The sequence below is a fragment of the Tursiops truncatus genome, chromosome 5 (assembly GCF_011762595.2).
Source record: "Tursiops truncatus isolate mTurTru1 chromosome 5, mTurTru1.mat.Y, whole genome shotgun sequence".
NCBI lineage: Eukaryota > Metazoa > Chordata > Mammalia > Artiodactyla > Delphinidae > Tursiops > Tursiops truncatus.
The window spans coordinates 130,392,954-130,410,395 of record NC_047038.1 but is presented as its reverse complement, the minus strand read 5'-3'; the positions used below and the strand labels follow the sequence as shown (position 1 = coordinate 130,410,395).

The window sequence follows — 17,442 nt, the reverse complement described above, 5'->3', positions numbered from 1 at the left end:
ACACTTCCCTATTACTGGGAAAGGTCAGAATGAAAAGAAGATGTGCAAGTAAATGAGATGTATATGTAAGGAAGGGAAAAGCCTGTATAAGCCCAGTTATTCTATCATAAGTCTAAAATTTTCAGAGCTGGGAAGGATCATAGAAATCACCAATCCTGCCGTGGACAGTTCTTTATGCAAGTAGCCCTGGAGACCATAATGCAGTGCGGCTCGCGGAGCCCAGACGTCTGTATTGGAGCAAAATTCCTCAAGAGATTATCATGCACACCGAGATCACAAACCACTGAACTGCCCCCCAGGAGGGTAAGTCACCAGACGCCTGGCCCTCTACACCTGTAGTCCAAAACCCAGCTGAGAACCCTGAGATATTCTAATTCCACTCGAGGGAAACTTCAGTAAGTTTTAACAACATTAGAAGGCTCATCAAAGCGTTTTCTATAGGGCTTCCCTGGTGGCGCAGTGTTTGAGAATCTGCCTGCCCATACAGGGGACACGGGTTCGAGCCCTGGTCTGGGAGGATCCCACATGCCGCGGAGCAACTAGGTCCGTGAACCGCAACTACTGAGCCTGCGCATCTGGAGCCTGTGCTCCGCAACAAGAGAGGCCACGATAGTGAGAGGCCCGCGCACCGCGGTGAAGAGTGGCCCCCGCTTGCCACAACTAGAGAAAGCCCTCGCACAGAAACGAAGACGCAACACAGCAAAAATAAATAAATAAATTAATAAATTCCTACCCCCAACATCTTCTTTAAAAAAAAAAAAAAGCTTTTTCTATCATAATGGCTTTTTTACCCCACAAATGACACTGGGTTTTGCCAACAAGGTTTGGATTTCATACGTCTACTGCATCATCAATGTATTTATTATTTATTAAATAATGGAAGATCATAGATTCATATAATATTGAAGCTATTCATTTTAAAGGGGAGGAAAAAACCAATACCAGAAATATTAGTAACTTGTCACAAGTTTCTAGAACTCGATTTTTTTAAGGTCAGTAAATTAAACGAGGTTTCTTCCCCGTGGTTACTGTCTGACTAGATGAACTAATATGTGGTACATAATGTCACTAGTTTATGACTTGGGTTCTTTCAAGTATAATTCAGGTTCACTGTAATTTCTATAAATGTTTCTGTTGAAAATAATCCTTGCTGAAAAACAGTATGATGGCAAGTGAAAAGAAGACAACCAAAAAGTCAGTGAATACTGAAATCAAGGTGCTCCCTTTTTAATGTGGGGTAAATCATGTAAGTTAAAGAGGAACTTAGGAGAATTTTTTAAGGAATAACAGTTTCAGGTAGGCAATTGTAAGGAAGATCACGATCATGCATGCCAAGGCCACGTGATTCCTCCACAGGCCCCAAGGTGAGAGATCGATGCCCTGGCTTTCCAGAAATTCTTCGCCAGTACATCTGAAATTCAACAGAAAAAGAATATGACTTCATTCTTAGCATCTGTCAAACTTCACTCAATATATTCACTGTTCCTTTAAAAAGCCTACAGGTTACCACGTCTTAAATACCCATCCCTTCGTTTATAACAGAAAACAGTTTGGGAGGGTTTTTTGGTGGGTGGGTGGGTGTCTGTGTGTTTTAGCTTTATAATTCTGTTTTATTGGGATGTGACGGGGGCCCACAGGTCAGCCATATGCATCGTAAAAATATACAGAAAACAGTCGTTGAGTGCTTACTGCTAGATTCTGCTAGATACTGTGAAGCCTATGATAGTTTAGGTAATCCCTAAAACAACCCAAATTTAAAAGGTGAGGAGACTAAAGTTTAAGGAACTTGGCGAAATTTACAGACTCGTACTTTGAACCAAGTTGCCAGCCTCCCCGAGTTCACTTGTTTCCAAGTCTACGATGCTGCTCTCCTCAAAGGGCAGAAACATTCATCAAGGAATTTTTCACTAAACACCTGATGGGGAAAGTCTCAGCTTCAGCAGATGGTATCTACGGCCCTTACAAAGATGATCAAAGCTCTTTATAGAGCTTATTACCCACAGATCAGCCGTACGAAAGAAACACAGGCTGCGAGTTCTAAAACCAGGGAAAAAGCCTTAGTGGGGCTGGAGCAGAGCAGGATGGAGTAGCCCTGACACAGATTCGAAAAGGACCTGGTACTAAAAATACCCGGCACAAGCGTAACTATCGCCTGGTACCATTTTTGTGCAACTCTTGGAATTTGGCAGTTAAAAAAAAAAAAAGTTATACCCAGACCAAAAGAAAGGGAGTGGGCAGGATGAAGAAAGCTTCTCTTCACAGAGGTTTTCTGGCAATACTTCTAAATAGCAATTTGTCCTATTATTAAGAATTACTTCTGTTCTACTTGAATATTCATGAGAGTTAGGCTACCAGCATTCTCTTTCCTCTCATTAATCAATGTATCAACATCACACCATTAACAGCCATCACTGAAAAGGAAAGTGTTGCTCAATTTTAAAACAACACGTCTAATTGGATTAAATTCTGCATTTTTGTTTATTATACAAAAAATGGGATTTCCTTCTCTGCTCACTGAAATATGTGGTTCTTTCTTTAGAGGAGACATCCTTTAATAGGGAGTATTCCAAGTCAGTTAAAAAAAGAAACAAAAAAAACCTGTGCAGACTTTGATTTCATGTTGTCTCCTAACTGCAGGAGGAAGAGGCATGAGTCAGGACTGTGCAGGAAAATGTTCACTCTCCCCAACTCCTGCTGCCCTTTCAGCTCTTACTGCCATGGGTTGAGCTCACAGGAATTGTAAGTTCATGGCGTACACTTCGTATAATCCGTACAGTTCTGATACTGTTAAGGCCGTGCTACAAATATCAAAGCAGCTCACTTCAAACTCAAATGTTCTAAAAAGTAAAAACTCAAACCCACAATCCAAACTGCAGAAGGATCTTTTCAAAGTGCCCCAAACAAACAAGTAACACATAAGAAACATTTCTCCAACTGAAATACGATTTTGACCGTAATAGAATACCTAGGAGTTGTAGAGCACTTTCACGTGCATTAGCGTACAACCCACTTTATAGATGAGAACATCCAGGCTCAGAGAAGTCAGTGTCCCTGAAAGGACTCCCCAGCTCTAAGCCCAGTGGTGTTTCTGCATCACACCACAACAGTAAGCAAACCCATTAAGACACTGAACGCAAACTCACATTGCATAGCTACAGGTAGTGTTTGTTGTTACATTGAGTCCTGGGCAGAAGTTTTGTCCCAAAAATTCATTATGCTGCAAAGCCTGTAACACAAGTGGGAACAGGGCAAGGAAAATAGTTTTAAATTTCAGAAAGTTTCCAAAGAATTATCACAATCACATCCTCTGAGTTTAATCTCTGTTGCTATTTCTAAAAACAAACCAAGCTTCATGTTCACAGTCTTTGTCACACCAAAGTAAGTAAAATTATTTTTCCTGGCAATCAAGAGGCCAAGGGTTGGGATTCTGGCTCTAATACAAAAGCCAAGAGGAGAGATCTCTGGCTATATTATCCCACAGTTCTTTCCTTCTTCTCTCCCCAATTTTATAACCCCATAAACACTATAATTAAAATGATACAGTGGGGGCTTCCCTGGTGGCGCAGTGGCTGAGAGTCCGCCTGCCGATGCAGGGGACACGGATTCCTGTCCCGGTCCGGGAAGATCCCACGTGCCGCGGAGCGGCTGGGCCCGTGAGCCATGGCCGCTGAGCCTGCGCGTTCGGAGCCTGTGCTCCGCAACGGGAGGGGCCACAACAGTGAGAGGCCCACGTACCGCAAAAAAATAAAAAAATGTATTCTAGGCTCCCATCCTCTCATTAATTTCTTTAATGAACTGAAACACTGTATTTTTTTATATCAATTAGTAATCTTTGTCCTTTACTCTGAGTTATCTCCCCATCCTTCACCTCCCTTAAACAACAGGGCGACTGGAGAAACCCCAGGTGATTATCAAGGTGACCCAAGGCTTAACAGGAAGCTCTCCTTCATTGTCCTAAAACTTGCACAGCCCGTGGCTGGGGACATGAGATGCTTGGGCTTTACTCTGGTTGTTCCCAGCAATGGGCACAATGAACCAGTCAAAGCGACAGACAAGGAGAACATACCGCAAAGCCATATCGAGGAATGCTGAAGTACTGAAGCCATGAGAGCCAAGGCACAACGGTTCTGAGATTTACCAACAGCCCTGAAAATATCTACAAAAAACAAGTACCAAGAATCAGAACTGGTGGAGTGATTTCATGAAGAATTCTAGCAAATACCCTCCTTAAGTCCCCGACGGCCTTGTGAACACTTCTGCCTTGAAATCCCTTCCACTACTCTGAAGACTTACCTTGTCCTCTTTGTATATGTGTATCTCTCTAGAGCCGAGGCTGTTTAGGGTTCTAAAGGAATAACGATGTACATTTTAGTTAACTGGAAGATTTTTAATTGTTGAGGCTTTTACTTTCTCTGTAACTGCACACAGTGGAAGGTCAGTAAGTACTGACTGCTCTAATGATACAACCAACTATATGTTCCCACCAATAAACACACCCGAACATATCCTGAGCGCCTCATGCCCCTATTTCCATTAACACAGTAATATTTACAAGGGTTTGCATTCTATCTCTGTGTGACTTTAGGAATAATTTTGGGTTCAAAATGCATGCTTAAAATAACCCAAAGACTGGAACTGGTACACAGCATAATATGGTAAAGCACAGCATAAAATATGGTCAATACCTTCATTTAAAGCTACCAAAAAGCAGTATTACAATGGAAACTCCAGGAGGGTCTGCTCCAGCAAGAGATGGCTACATGAGAAGAGGTTCACGTAAAACATCTCCTAACTGGCACAAGGCATGCTGGGACGGGCATAACAATGACAGTGTTCCTGTTGTGACTACATAGTTTTAAACTTGACTTAACCAAGTGCTCAATACATAAGACAGCATCTCTGAGTAAAATACGGTCTTATGACTGGTTTATAAAGTTCTATACACAAACCCTTAAATAAAAACAAATCAAAGCATCTAATATATCAAATGAAACATTTTTATATTTGAAGAACATCTTATTTATTAGATGACATTATAGAAAATACACATAAAATTGATCACTTTCTCAATACTGTTTAGACTGGTACTTTTCAAACTCAGAAATGGAAGAATTCAACTTTGACAAGAGTTGGTGCTAATTACCTACCTTTTAAAGACAGGTACTGCTACTCTAGCAGAAAGGGCATTGTGGATTAAGTAAATAGGCTACACATTCCTGTTTACTTGATGTTAGTGGGGAAATGTGATAACTGGTGCCCTTCACCTATTGAATCACCTTTGTGCGTGCAAAATGTAGGGCTGTGGGGACTTCCCTGGTGGCGCAGTGGTTAAGAATCCGCCTGCCAATGCAGGAGACACAGGTTCGAGCCCTGGTCCGGGAAGATCCCACATGCCGCGGAGCAACTAAGCCCATGTGCCACAACTACTGAGCCTGCGCTCTACAGCCCGCGAGCCACAACTACTGAGCCTGCGTGCCACAACTACTGAAGCCTGCCGCACCTGGAGCCCGTGCTCCACAACAAGAGAAGCCACCTCAATGAGAAGCCTGCGCACTGCAATGAAGAGTAGCCCCCACTCGCCGCAACTAGAGAAAGCCTGCACACAGCGACAAAGACCCAATGCAGCCAAAACTTAATTAATTAATTTAAAAAAACGTAGGGCCACGTGAGGTTAGGATTAAATAGCTGTTTAAAAAAGGTAAACAGAAATATATTGACATAAAGGAATGTCAGGAACCCAGAAAGGAAGGGACCTAGTACTGGAATTGTTCAGTATTTTTAAAACACTCCTTTTCAAAATACTGGAGGGACACAAGATAGGCCCATGCCACATGCTGCTGCTTTCATGGAACTAAGTTCCTCCCTTGCTTGGAGAGTAGTTCCTCCAACCAAACCATCTCAGCAGCCAGTTAAACAAGCCAGCAGTTCTCTCACACCAGCAGGGAAGTCAAACAATGAGCCTGTCATTTCTACAATTTTTTTAAATTTGAAAAATCAAAATTTTTCTGGTTTTTAAAGTTCCAGTCGATCAAGCTTTCACGATATGTCACCAAGAGGCATCTTTTTAAAGCACATCGGTAACAACATGTTAACTAAGGTCATAACAACTATCTTAGAACAGTAGCAAAAAAGGCTGGGTAAGGTGAAGAAAAAGCTGGTACGTTCTCTAATGATATAAACTATACTTCAATATACGGCCTCCTTAAAGCAAAAGGATTTACAGAATCCTCAAGCAGGTTTTACAGGATAGGTGAATCCGGGGGGAGAACAAAGGGAAATAATTACGTCTCAGGGAAGCACAGTTCATACTCACCATCATAAACACAAAAGAGATGGTCATGAGAAGCGTTGCTATGGATACCACGCTCTGACCTGCTGCTATGGCCAGTGCCATTGAACTGGCTGAATAAGCCACCATCATCAGGGTAAACATCATGACGAAGAAGGCCTCCACCTGTGGTTTCAATCCTTAGGGAGCAAAGAGGGGGTTAATCCAACTGTCTACGTCAGGGTGTATTGTTATTGTGCAAATAACACTATAATATTTTGAGAAACTAGTATCAGATGGAAAAAAGTCCATCCTCTATCCAACCACCCTGGGTCACCACTTTCATTGTTCCCCCCGATATAACTGTAGGAAGCTATATGCTATATGCAGTTTTCTTTTTTTAAAAAAATTTATTTATTTTATTTTTGGCTGTGTTGCATCTTCGTTGCTGCACGCAGGCTTCCTCTAGTTGCGGCGAGCGGGGGCTACTCTTGGTTGCAGTGCACGGGCCTCTCATTGCAGTGGCTTCTCTTGTTGCGGAGCACGGGCTTTAGGTGTGCAGGCTTCAGTAGTTGTGGTGCACGGGCTCAGTACTTGTGGTGCACGGACTTAGTTGCTCCATGGCATGTGGGATCTTCCCAGACCAGGGATCGAACCTGTGTCTCCTGCATCGGCAGGTGGATTCTTAACCACTGCGCCGCCGTGGAAGTCCTGCAGTTTTCTTTTACAGGCTCACTGCATAAGCACTTTTCCACGTACCACTCATGCTTCTTTATTTGTAATTATTAACCATTTCTGAGTGCCTGAGGTGGAGAGCTGCAGGCAACACAACTGGCCAGCATTCTACTGCCTTCTCTTCTAAGAAGGAAACTTGCCAAGACCACATTCATTTTACCTAGACATCACCACATTACTCACTGTTTGTTGTAAATGTATTAGTGAAGATACTGGGAAGGTCAGGATTACACGCCTTCCCAGTGGTTTTAAAATCTGGGGGACGTGTCCATAATCCAAGTCTCCCAAGACAAATCACCCTGTAACTCTGGGACTGAGGACGGGGTTAAATTAAGTTTCATAAAACTGCTCTGTCAACGAAAATAGGCTCCTACTGTGGGTCATACAAAAATCTGAAGATTTTGGAACAGCCATAAGAACACCAGTTAGGAGTCTGAGGATGTAGGATCTATGCCTAATTCTTTACGACACACCTCTTATTTGTAAAATGGAATTTTACACTCAATGAATAGTGCTTTGTCAGAAAAGAAATATTTCTGGTGCGTGTGTATGTGAGAAATATATGGAAATTCTGATACAATGAGCCTGGGGTGTAGTCTAAACACAAGGCATAAAAAAATCAATCTGTCTACATCTATCGAACAAATATTTTTATTACCAGAAGTCACTATCTTTCATTATCTTCATACACACACACACACACACACACACACACACACACATATAAAAATATAAATAGATAAGTAATAAATATCCCAGCTCCAGCTCCTCCAACATAGTGTCAAATAGTTTTAGGAATTATTTCCATGTTTGTATATGACACAGAGTATCTCTGTTTATAAAATATAGTTTTATAAATAGTTTTAAAATTACTCTGGAAAAAGTCTTGCAAAAATCTCCTCAGAGAAGAGTTATTCCAGAGCATACGTAATGAACAGATGCTTCCTTATCTCAGGACTTGATTTCCAGTTCTGAGAACCAAAGCACGCCTGCAAAAAGTCCCCTCACATCCAAGACTAAAAACACATACCTTTCGTTTCACGGCTTACCTAACAGGAAGTATGTTATACTAGTAAATATAATACTTGGTAACATCCTCATGGGGAGTAAATCAGATAACAGTTTTCCAAAGAAGTAAGATGACACTCTGTAATATCCACTGATATATTCATGTCTAAAAACAAAAATTCACATCACACATCCTACGTTAGTTGAAGAAGGCAAAGGCCAGAAGATTAGACCACTTGGCTATACCTATTTCTGCTGCCACCCTGGATCTAAGAACTACAGCTTCCACGTCCTCGAGGCTAACCCACCACCCTTCATCCCCGTCAGCGCCAGGCGCATCTCACGTGTGCGCCTCCCCTGGGACATCACCCCCCAAGGCTCTGTGCAGTGACCACTCTTCTCATTGCGTAACTCCCTCCAAATGCCGGCCAGTTCGCCCTCCTAACACACACGCCAGGGGGACGGGTCCTGCATCGCCTCCCTCTCTTCCGACAGTGGCTCTCCTTGAAGGCCAGCATGTCTGAAGCGGATCTCAGCGGTCACAGAGGCTTTTCTTTTTCCCTGCTTCTAATTATGAAGAAGGTGGTGTTGCTATTCTCCGAGCCTCAAATGCAGCTTTGGGTCACTAATCTGTTTTTACTTCTTCCACTATCATGATAAACAAAAGAAAACGGTACTTCTTTCCATGATCATGCCTGCCCACCACACACCCCTGTCAGCTCTCAAATCCTCTTTTCTTCCCTCTGAAGTTCTAGATCCCTCCTCTTCCTTGTAAATCCAAACTATTCCACCAAGATCTTCATTCTTCCCCTCTCTAATGATTCCTTTATGCAACATGTAAACACGCAAATCTCTTCCAACTTGGAAAAAAACAAGAAACAAAACAGCCCACCTTTATTTTAAGGCTGTCCTCTGGCCCTTCCGTTCTCCCTTCCACTGAGGGCTTGGTCTACATCCTTGGTCAACTTTACTCCTCAACTTGAATTTACTGTTCAGCTCACTACCTTCTCTCTACCAAGCCCCTCAAGCTTTCCTTGTGACAGTCATCATGACTTCTTCCTTTTCAGCCGCTTTATTCCCTGCTTCCTCTGCAGCAGTGGATTCGCGGGCTAGGCCCTGAACTCGAAACTCCTTTTTCCCTTGGTATCAGGCCCCATGTGCTCGTGATTCTCCTCCCAGCCTCTGAGAGAACACTGGTAATCCCCAAGAACAAAGCCATGGCCTGATTCTGGATATGACCAGTTTGACCAGCAGCCCCCTTCCTGAAACAGAGACCTACTCACATAAAGAGCTTCTTCTCGACCACCAGGAGCTCCACGGCCGACACACTGCTGAAACACTGGTTGGTGGTCAGGAAGAAGAGTACCCCGGCTCTGCGATGAGAGAGAGGGAACGAAAGCACTGCAGTCAATTAAACATTCTTAGGTCCTTTTCCTACCTGCAAAACTCTTCCCTCGAATGATATCTTAACACATTAAACAAACGACTCTTCTGGTTGAAACTGAGAGGGAAGCATGAGCCCCATCAGGTCACTCCCTCACCCCTGTGTCTCCACAATGATACCCCTGGGACTCCATATAGCACAGTTTGCAATTCATGACCCAGTTTGCTACGGACTGAATTGCGTGCTCCCCAAATTCCTGTGCCGAAGCCCTAACCCTCAGCGTGACGGCATTTAGAGATGGTGACTTTGGGAGGTGGTCCGGTTCAGACGAGGTCATGAGGGTAGGGCCCTCGCAATGGATTAGTGCCCTTAGGAGAAAAGGGAGAGACATCAGAGCTTGCTCTCTGCCATGCAAGGACACAGCCAGAAGGCAGCAAATCAGAAGAGGGCCCTCTTCAGAACCCGACCATGCTGGCAACCTGATTCCCAGAACTGCGAGAAGTGAATTTCTGTGGTTCAAGCCACCCAGTCTGTGGGTCTTTGGCCCCGTCTATGGCAGCCAAGCTGACAATTACATAGGCCATAAAAATACCATCACCCTGGATTTTAACTAACAAAATGCCAACTGCAGCTCCTAATGTGTGAACAGAGAAACAGGGAGCCAAATACAGCTTGCAAAGGTTAAAAGCCGCTATTAGCCACTTCTTCAAAAGTGGAGTAAAGCAGAAACTACGACGAGGCAAAATGAAAGACTGTGGAGGGACATCTTATTGTACACATCCGCCTCACCACCACCAGCACAGCCTTGATAGTCTCCTTGACCACCCACTGCCAATGGGGTTTCTTTCCAACGGGCTCAAAAAAAAAAAACACCCCAAAATAATGCTCATAAAGGAAAAACTAATTTGTGCACCTATGAGAAAAGGAAGACTATTAATGCTTCTCTCTCAGTAAAATAACTGAAGTTTAAAAAGGAAAGTACTCAGTTAATCTACACTTCGACAGAAATATGAATTTCATGAAAGCATGCCCACAGTCCTGAAACACTGTTGGGCTTTCCTTCCTAACCTAATGATTTAATTGACATTGAGGATGTGAGTTGAAACGAAAAGAGATGAGGCAGCACATCACTTAAATGACACACAAATAAGAGAATTTTTAAAAATGTAAACCCAAGTGTACAACCCTCTAAAAAAAAGAGTCCACAGACACTCAGTAATTGGTTTTAACACTCCCTCCTCCCAAAATAAAGAACTTAAGGAACAGGCTGTTTTAAAAGTAAATGTTTAGGGACTTCCCTGGTGGCACAGTGGTTAAGAATCCGCCTGCCAGTGCAGGGGACGCGGGTTCAATCCCTGGTCGAGGAACTAAGATCCCACATGTCTCAGGGCAACTAAGTTTGTGCGCTGCAACTACTGGGCCCGCGTGCCCTGGAGCCCACGCACCACAACTAAAGAGAAGCTCGTGCACTGTAACTACTGAGCCCGTGTGCTCTGGAACCTGCACACCACAACTCGAGGGAAGCCCATGCACCACAATGAAGAGTCCGTGCACCGCAACTAAAGATCCCGCATGCCACAACTAAGACCCGACGCAGCCAAATAAATAAGTAAATAAGTAAATGTTTATACAATAAATAAATGGAAAAAAGCCAGGCCTATAATGCAAGCAACTATGCTACTTTCTGCACACAAATAAGCCTAATATCAACATAAAAGCTAATTTCAGAAACACAGGACATGGCAACAATTCAGCTCAATTTGTTAAGTGTTACATCTAACGGTACAATAACGTTCATAAAGATTTTGAACTAGTACATAGTGAAATTCCTCCTAAATCATAAGATAATTTATTTTACACTAAACAGATTTTATTGTTAAAGAATTTAATGTATTCTAGTTCTTTTCAAGGTGGTAATTCATGTCTGTAATATCTGCTTATTGATGCAAATATTCTTAAAATATCTCTTCCCTCAATATACATTTATTTGTTTCGCTATCTCCACAACTCTGTAAGGTAGTTGTTAGGTCAAAGAAGCTCATATTCCACACATCATTATACAGGTTAGAGAAAGAACAAAGAGAGCATCTCCCTGGAATAATTCATTCCCACGATAAGAGAACCAAACCACACTGGCCTCCAGGGCAATTTCAAATGATAAAAAGTGGCAGTAAGCTTAAGTCAAAAATACAAATTAAAATAGCTCCAAAGCTCTATTTTTCCAGAAAACACTTGAAGAAACAGTTAACACTCTTCTAAATTTCTCTGGATTCTTCTACCAAGAGCTTTAATGACTAGATTTCCAGTTCCTGTCTTAAATTCCAGTTGCGGACAGGCTCCCCAGTATCTTTTTCCAAATGCTTCCCATTGCACAACACAAAAGACCCACGGGCTCTGGATTCCTGTGTTATATACTCTGTGCTTCACGAAAATATGGCATCTACAAAGGGTACAAACCGTCAATTACTAGCAAGTTTCAAATAAACCAGAGAAGAACACAGCCCTCGGGGAAGATAAAAAGAAAAACAACATAACTCTGGAAAGAAGCTCCAGTAATTATCTCACTATCTGATGCCCCACAGGAGATAGCTTACGTTACCCGAGTGAAGAATTGACTTTTATGCTCGTTCTTCCTTTCATAAACAATCATCCTTTTCCAGATATCAAAACAGATTCAACTTAAGCTACTACCACTTTGCTCAATAGTGAAATGGGGATAAAACCATCCACTTCTTTGGCTGGGAGGGTAAACTGAGACCCTGGATGTAAAGCCCGGAGGACAGTGCCAGGCCCAGGGCGGCTCTCAATAAATAAAGCCAAGAAGAACTCTGCGGTCTTCCACTCTGCTCAGCACCTCTATTCACCCCATGTTGTGTTCCATTACAAAGTCTCATCAGGAAACACAGTTTTAAGGGCACGTTATGACCGAAACCAGGTAAGGTAAACTAACGTAAGTACTAACCCTACAACAGAAAAAACTGAGTCCCTACCACCACCCCATGTCAAACAAATCAAAACCTTAAAAGGAAATTAACTCACAGGCAACAAAAGAAAACATCAGATAAACTGAACTATGTCAAATTTTAAAACTTTTGTGCATCAAAGGACACACCAACAGGGACTTCCCTGGTGGTCCAGTGGGTCAGACTCTGCGCTCCCAATGCAGAGGGCCCAGGTTCAATCCCTGGTGGGAGAACTAGATCCCGCATGCATGCCGCAACTCAGGAGGCTGCACACCACGACTAAGAAGTCCGCATGCCGCAACTAAATGATCCCGCGTACCGTAACTACGATCCGGCGCAGCCAAAATAAATAATTAAATTAATAAATATATATATTTTTTTAAAAAAGGACACACCAACAGAATGAAAAGACAACACACAGAATGGCAGGAAATACTTGCAAATTTATATCTGATAAGGGGTTCATATCCAGAACATATAAGGAATTTAACAGCTCAACAATCTTCAAAAAATCCAATTAAAAGATGGTTAGGGCTTCCCTGGTGGCGCAGTGGTTGAGCATCCGCCTACCAATGCAGGGGATGCGGGTTCGTGCCCCGGTCCGGGAAGATCCCACATGCCGCGGAGCGGCTGGGCCCGTGAGCCATGGCTGCTGGGCCTGCGCGTCCGGAGCCTGTGCTCCGCAACGGCGGGGTGGGGGGGCCACAACAGTGAGAGGCCCGCGTACCGCAAAAAAAAAAAAAAAAAGATGGTTAAAGAACTTCAATAGACATGCTTCCAAAGAAGAAACACAAATGGCCAATGTGCACATGAAAAGGTGCTCAACAATACAATAATCATTAGGGAAATGCAAATCAAAACCACAATGAGATACCACTGTCCACTAATGAGGGTAGCTATTAAAAAAAAAAAAAGAAAACAAAAGAAAAAATAAGTGTTGGTAAGGTTGGGGAGAAACTGAAACCCTGTGCACTACTGGTAGAAACGCAACACAGGTAGCTACTGTAGAAGACAGGATAGCAGTTCTTCAAAAAATTAATGGAATTACCAAATGATCCAGTAATTCCACTTCTGCATATATGCCCAAAAGAATTTAAAGCAGAGACTCAAACAGATATTTATTTGTACATCCATGTTCATAGCAGCATCATACACAACAGCCAAAAAGTGGAAACAAACCAGTGTCCATGGACAGATAAATCGATACACAAAATGTGGTATATCCATACAATGGAGTATTATTCAGTCTTTAAAAAGAAAGAAGTTCTGACGCATGCTACACCGCAAATGGACCTTGAAGATATTATGCTAGGGGCAATAAAGCCAGTCACCAAAAAGACAGATACTCCATGATTCCACTTACATGAGGTACTTAGACTAGTTAAAATCAGAGACAGAAAGTATAATGGTGATTTCCAGGGGCTGGGGAAAGGGAGAACGGGGAACTGCTGCTCAGTGGGTACAGAGATACAGTTTGGGAAGATGAAAAAGTTCTGGAGTTGGAAGGTGGGGAGGGCTGAACAATAACGTGAATGTAATTAATGCCAGTGAACTAGACACTGAAAATTGGTTAAGAGGGTACATTTTATGTTCTGTATATTTTAGCACTAAATAATTGATTCTTCCATTCAGCTTTCAATTCTCTGACTTATCCTACTCCTCAATTTACCCTTCGCTTATCTCACATTCAAATTCGTAATGGATTTTCATAAGCTTGAAAGAAAAGTAACAGCACATTCTCAAAGTCGAGGTCCAGACTTACTCACCTGTTCTGGATTCCCGCAGGATCATTCTTTAGATCGTAGAAAATGGCACCTATAACCAGTCCCAGAACGATTGTTACAATTATCTTTTCAAAAAGAAAAAAAAGAATTTCAGTTAAAGGTAAAAACTTAACACATTATTATTAAAATATACCTGGCTACATAATGAAACTCTCCATTGATATAGGTATTTTCAATGGCTTGGCCATAACAGTCCTTGGGAAAATATAAAACAGTGTATGTTATTAGACTACTTTTTAAATTGAAATAAAAATAATTTATCTCTGTGCTAGGGAGACTGACAGGCGACACAGTAGAAAAGCTAAGATTTCTCCCAGTGCTTTACCAGGCCCTGCCAGTTCATGGTCCAGTTCAGGCTACTGGGCCTGGGAATGCCACAGAGTGTAGCAGAACCATGCAAGCACCTAGCAAAATAGTCCGGGGGGTAAACTAAAGTCCGAGTGGCTAAGAGTGGTGGCCTGAACTCTCAACCTTTGTGCTAGTGAACATGCATAGTGTGATATTTCAAGAGGCTCCAATAAAAACAGGATACCTTTACTCTTAACATGAAAAATAAATAAAAATGAACAAAAATTTTAAAGCACACATGAAAAAAATTCTAACAATGTAATTTTGCAAAATAAGGAAGTAGGGGTCGGGAGAGTCCCCACCTGCACTGGAAAAGTGCACTGTCACTGTCACCAAAGCACTCAGCCAGCTTTCTCTGAGGGCACCCGAGTGCATTACCCACCCTCCTGTCACTGCTTCTCCAGCAACCTCAGCCCGGAGGGCCTGCAGCCAACAGCAGGACTAAGCTGCCAGTGCTTTGCCACTCTTACCTACCTTCACCCACTCACTCTTGTTTGATGACTCCTAAGAAGACTGGATAAACATCACTTTGGTTTTTAAGACTGACAAACTGTCTCTTAAGGACACTTCTATAAGCGAAGGGTTAAGGGTTACATTATAATTTATTTAAGGAAATTCTACTTATTGTACTTTTGAATTAAATTTAATTAAATGAATTTAAAAATATAGTAAATGATAACCTAAAGAAAACAAAATATTCCACGATGTACCTTGGAACCTTCAAAGTTTAAAAACAAAACAAAACAAAAAAACACCTCAGTACTACAACAGTGCAGTAGTATCAAGACTTGAAGTAACTTGTCAAGACACTTTTGGCATGAAGCAAACAAAATTGCAAAACAGGATCATGACCTGTGAAGACTAGCTCATGAAGACCAGTCTGGAAAGAATATGATTTGAGATGTCCTTAAAAATTGCCTTGTTAAAAAAGACAGTCAGAAATTTGAAACAAAAAAATCTATTACCCTGGCATATTTTAATTACCTTCAAAATATACTGTAGTTTGGGCTTCCCTGGTGGCGCAGTGGTTAAGAATCTGCCTGCCAATGTAAGGGACACAGGTTCAAGCCCTGGTCCGGAAAGATCCCACATGCCGCAGAGCAACTAAGCCCGTGCGCCACAACTACTGAGCCTGCGCTCTAGAGCCCGCGAGCCACAACTACTGAAGCCCGGGTGCCTAGAGCCCATGCTCCGCAACAAGAGAAGCCACCGCAATGAGAAGCCCGCGCACTGCAACGAAGAGTAGCCCCCGCTCGCCGCAACTAGAGAAAGCCCGCACGCGGCAGCGAAGACCCAACACAGCCAAAAATAAATAAATAAAAATAAATAAATTTATAAAGATATATATATACTATACTTCACGTCAACAGATCAAGCTTCCAAAATAAATAATAATAACCCCATCAGCATGTGTGCATGCACATGTACACAAAGTCTATACTTTCACCTTGTATAACTATAAGAATAGTCAGACTTCTAAAACTGGACACTCCACATGCTTTGTTTCTTCTATATTCAACCTTAGTAACTTATGTTAACAGACTGTCAGTTTTATCCTTTGGATGTTTCCTAAAGGTTTCAAAATTCTAAAAGTATTTTCAAGGAAACTCTTCAAACATATTGACAAAATGATTAATCTCATAATTCTGTCATGGTTTTACAAGGTGTGTCTGTGTTTTCCCTTCTTACATTAAGGAAAAGAAAATAAACAGGAAAACTAAACATGGCTTAATGGAGCAAAGAAATTCTATCCTATGAGTTCTGTGCAGCTGGCCTCTTTTGAAAAGAAATTTCCTAAATGTGTTATTCTATCTTTGTTCAGATGTGTTTATCAACATTTCTCAAGGTGGATTCTAAGGGATGTTTATGGCTGTCGGTGAAAAAATTAACCCATGGCCAAATGTTAAATGTGCTAATAGAAACAATGAATCTCTACGAGATACGATAGTATTTTCCAAGTTGATTTGATCGGGAAAACTTTGGCACATTAAATGGACATTAAATCTTCTCACACAGATAATCCGTTCATTCCAGTATCTTCCAAAGACAACCTTTGGTTAAATGCATTACCAGAAGCAAAGCCTAACTCGTGTAAATGACCCGTTCAAACCCAAGTATGGCTGTAAGACGACCCATACCAGATTTATCAACAGGAAGCCATAAAACATTTTAATAGCTCCACATTCAAACACTTACAGAAATAAAAGACACACTCGCAAGATTATAAAAAACCCTAAACCGGAAGTCAGCGAGCTGTGGCCCCCAGGCCTCGTTCAGTCCAGGAGCAAGCATCGTTTTTTACCATTGTATTCATGGTTGAAAGAAAAAAAAGAATATTTCTTGCCACATGAAATTTACATACAATTCCTATTTCAGTGTCCGTGAATAAAGTTTGATTGGAACACAGCCATGTTCATTTTTTTTTAAATGTATTTATGGCTTCTTTCTTGCTAAAACGGCAGACTTGACTACTTGAGATAAAGACCATGTGAGCTGCAGAGCCAAAAGTATTTACCCTGTGACCCTTTAGAAAAAAGGTTTGCCTACTCCTGTCTTAAGCTAACATTCCAGCATTGACACATCTGAAGAGTACCCCCCACCCCGCGCAGATGCTCAGGGAGATGCGAGGTTCTATCCCTGTTCTGCAAGGTTGCCACTGCTCTGAACATTGTTGGGATTTCTTTTGTGGAACTGAGGTCACTGAGGAGGTAAGTAGGCTGAACGTGCAACTTGGAGGCACTAGGCATGGGGTTTGCATCTGAAGAAAGCTTAGCGCCAGAAGGTGCAGAAACTTGGTGTACTATTACAGAGAGCCCCACATTCCAATCACCCCTGCCCAGAACTGCCATATGGAGTCATCCCTTGGTAGCGGCAGGGGACTGGCTCCAGGATCCTCGTGGATATCAAAATCCACAGATGATCCAACCCCTTACATAAAATGGAGTCGTACAG

General features: G+C 42.2%; 1 protein-coding gene across 9 annotated transcripts in view; it reads right to left on the bottom strand.

The window, feature by feature from the left end:
- Positions 1-1,203: 1,203 nt before the first annotated feature.
- The window catches only part of ABCG2 (ATP binding cassette subfamily G member 2 (JR blood group)), a 132,724-nt gene continuing 116,485 nt past the window's right edge, over positions 1,204-17,442 (bottom strand). For 8 of the 9 annotated variants that reach the window (XM_033857396.2, XM_073805593.1, XM_073805594.1 and 5 more), the window contains 7 exons: positions 14,125-14,207; positions 9,295-9,384; positions 8,053-8,177; positions 6,314-6,468; positions 4,067-4,156; positions 3,144-3,226; positions 1,204-1,411 (listed from right to left, as the gene is read on the bottom strand). In XM_033857396.2, coding sequence (XP_033713287.1) covers positions 1,264-1,411; positions 3,144-3,226; positions 4,067-4,156; positions 6,314-6,468; positions 8,053-8,177; positions 9,295-9,384; positions 14,125-14,207 — 774 coding nt within the window. In that variant the 3' untranslated portion in view covers positions 1,204-1,263. The remainder of the gene's footprint in view (positions 1,412-3,143; positions 3,227-4,066; positions 4,157-6,313; positions 6,469-8,052; positions 8,178-9,294; positions 9,385-14,124; positions 14,208-17,442) is intronic. The other variant, XR_012332183.1, reaches the window with a different exon arrangement.